Source organism: Thamnophis elegans, chromosome 1, assembly GCF_009769535.1.
Source record: "Thamnophis elegans isolate rThaEle1 chromosome 1, rThaEle1.pri, whole genome shotgun sequence".
In the NCBI taxonomy this organism is placed as follows: Eukaryota; Metazoa; Chordata; class Lepidosauria; order Squamata; family Colubridae; genus Thamnophis; species Thamnophis elegans.
Genome location: NC_045541.1, coordinates 69,983,070 through 69,985,733, shown reverse-complemented (window position 1 = coordinate 69,985,733; position 2,664 = coordinate 69,983,070). Strand labels below are relative to the sequence as shown.

The 2,664-nt window shown below is 39.1% G+C and overlaps 1 protein-coding gene across 1 annotated transcript; it reads left to right on the top strand.

Moving 5' to 3' along the window:
• The first annotated feature begins 431 nt into the window (after nt 1-431).
• On the top strand, nt 432-1,373 carry LOC116503366 (olfactory receptor 9G4-like). Its single transcript, XM_032209738.1, has one exon. The coding sequence runs from the start codon at nt 432-434 to the stop codon at nt 1,371-1,373; it is 942 nt and encodes a 313-aa protein (XP_032065629.1).
• Nucleotides 1,374-2,664: the final 1,291 nt, after the last annotated feature.

The window sequence follows — 2,664 nt, the reverse complement described above, 5'->3', positions numbered from 1 at the left end:
CTGGAGTTAGCATTTTGACTGCATATTTAGTTCTTACCAAAGACATGGGATAGGGAGATATGGATATTTGATGGTATTGTGCTTATTACTGTTTAAACATGTGTATTTATTGATTCACAACATTTGTTTGCTTGTTTATTTTATATTCTTTTATATTTTATTTTAAATGTCCTTAATGCAACGAGGAGTCAATGCTATTATTTTCAGGTAAAACTTGCATTCTATAAAAATTTACAGAATGTTCAAAACGAGAAGCAAAAGTCAATTTGGGGGTCAAATTAGCAACATCAAATCAAATATGCTGTTTTAAAAATATCTTTTGAAGCTACAGCATGAGTTTATTATTGAGGACCCAGAACTGCTTATTGAGGACCCAACACCTTACTTGGTTTTCTTCTTATTTTTCCTCTGTATGCAGGTCATGAGAAAAGATGGAAGTTGAAGACAATTGCACATTGGTTACTGATTTTGTGATGGTTGGGTTTACAATAGACCCATTTCTACGCACAATTCTTTTTGTGGTGTTCTTGGCCTCATACATCCTAACACTGACTGGGAATCTAGGCCTCATAATCCTGATCTACCTAGATTCCCGCTTACACACCCCCATGTACTTCTTTGTGGGAAGCCTTTCCTTCTTGGATGTCTGGTACTCTTCGGTCTACACTCCTCGGATCTTGTATGATTGTGTATCCAAGAACAACCACATTTCCTTAGCCGGTTGTGCAGCCCAGTTCTTTTTCTCTGCTGGATTGGGCTGGAGTGAATGCTTCCTACTGGCCTTTATGGCTTATGACCGCTTTGTGGCCATTTGCAACCCACTCCTTTATGCCACTGCCATGCCCAAGAAGCTGTGCATCCAGTTGGTGGTGGGAGCCTATACAATGGGGTTTGCCAATGCTATTGCACACACCGGTAACACTTTCCGCCTACACTTCTGTGGTAATAATATCATCAACCACTACTTTTGTGATGTGCCACCACTTGTGAAGATGGCCTTTGATGACACAAGAGTATATGAACTCATTCTGACTGCTCTCATTGGTTTCAGTTTGCTGACAGCCACAGCTGTCATTGTGAAGTCTTACATTGGTATTGTGGCAACCATTATTCGTATCCGTTCGGCTGCAGGGAGACGCAAAGCTTTCTCCACTTGCTCAGCTCACCTGGTCTCTGTCTCCCTTTTCTATGGCACCATGCTTATCATCTACTCCACCCCTAAGTCTTATCACACTCCAAATTGGGACAAGACAAATGCTTTGTTCTACACGGTAGTCAATCCTTTGATCAATCCTTTGATTTATAGTTTACGCAACAAAGATGTAAAGGCAGCCTTCAAGAAAGTCTGGGGGAGATTCACAGCCCCCAAATGAATGGCACTGATACCTTCCTTCTTTAGAGTAGCCTGAAGGTGATGAAATTAACCTCTAGACTTCAATGTCTGCCTGCCAGCCAGTCAATTTCCTCCTTCCCCCATTTTCTTCCTCAGTAAGAGATCGTGGAGAAAGTCAGGAGACCAGAACTAATTTCAAAGATTAACAATTATCCCCTATGCTCATAATCCTCATGGATACGTTTCTTCTTTGACAATTTTATTCCATATTTATACCTTCCCAATCTTCTCCTAACCTAGCAGCATCCTGACTTTATGTCACATTTTTAAATTATGTTAACATTTTTAAGTTGCTTTGTTTTGTTGATGTTGTAGTTATCATTCTTGCTAGTCTGGCAATGTGAGCTATTAAACATATTTAGGCCCTCCTTGGTCGGAGGTTTATATTCATTCTAAATTCTCATATTGGTAATATTGACATTACCATGCTATAAATATGTCACTCACATCACAAGTCATGTCTTTTTAACTATAAAAGCTTTTTATTATTTTTAGCAACATCCATGCCTTCATCCAAACTAAACAACAACCTCTAAATATAATCTTAAATCAAGTAAACTGAACCTTCTCTTTTTTTTACATCATATACAACCCTATGTTTCACTCTCAAATATATACCTAAATTTGTGTGGCCTGGACTTTGTAACAATGATACATTAAATACCTGAAGAAATTTCACATGCCATCTTTGACATTTGTTGACAAGATTATGTCTTCAACCTGAGGGTTTTGGATCATAGTATACCTCACCACTATACACTGTGGTGTACTAAAGACTGAGAACTCAAGATTGTTTAAAGACACTATGAAGGAAACACTATGCCTCTGTGACATCCAGCCAGTGGAACTAGAAGCCGTGACTGCTGACAGACCTTCCACCAGTTTTGCAGATAGGCAATGCCAAAAAGTGATAGACAAAACTGTGTGAGACATCAAAGAATAACACCATGTAATTACTACAACAATGGACAAGTCCTATTGTGCTAGAGACTGTGCACTTCCAGACTGAGACTGCAGAACCATCTCCACAGATTCCATAATAATAACTTATTGGAACCCAAAGGACTACCCATACGAATAGTTGGTCTATAACAAAACAAACAGCAGTTTTTCTTGTTGGGGACTTCTGTGACAAAACAAGACCAATTTAACCCCCTCTCCCCAGCTTATAAAACAACATATTTATCTTTACCTTAAGATCAGGTTGCTCTTTTTCTCCCAGCCATGAGTGAACAGCACAGGGCTTACCTTCTGAATTTCACCCCTTCTGT

What these genes read in the sequence shown, in the direction of transcription:
- LOC116503366 (XM_032209738.1), top strand. Translation starts at nt 432, where the DNA reads ATGGAAGTTGAAGACAATTGCACATTGGTTACTGATTTTGTGATGGTT.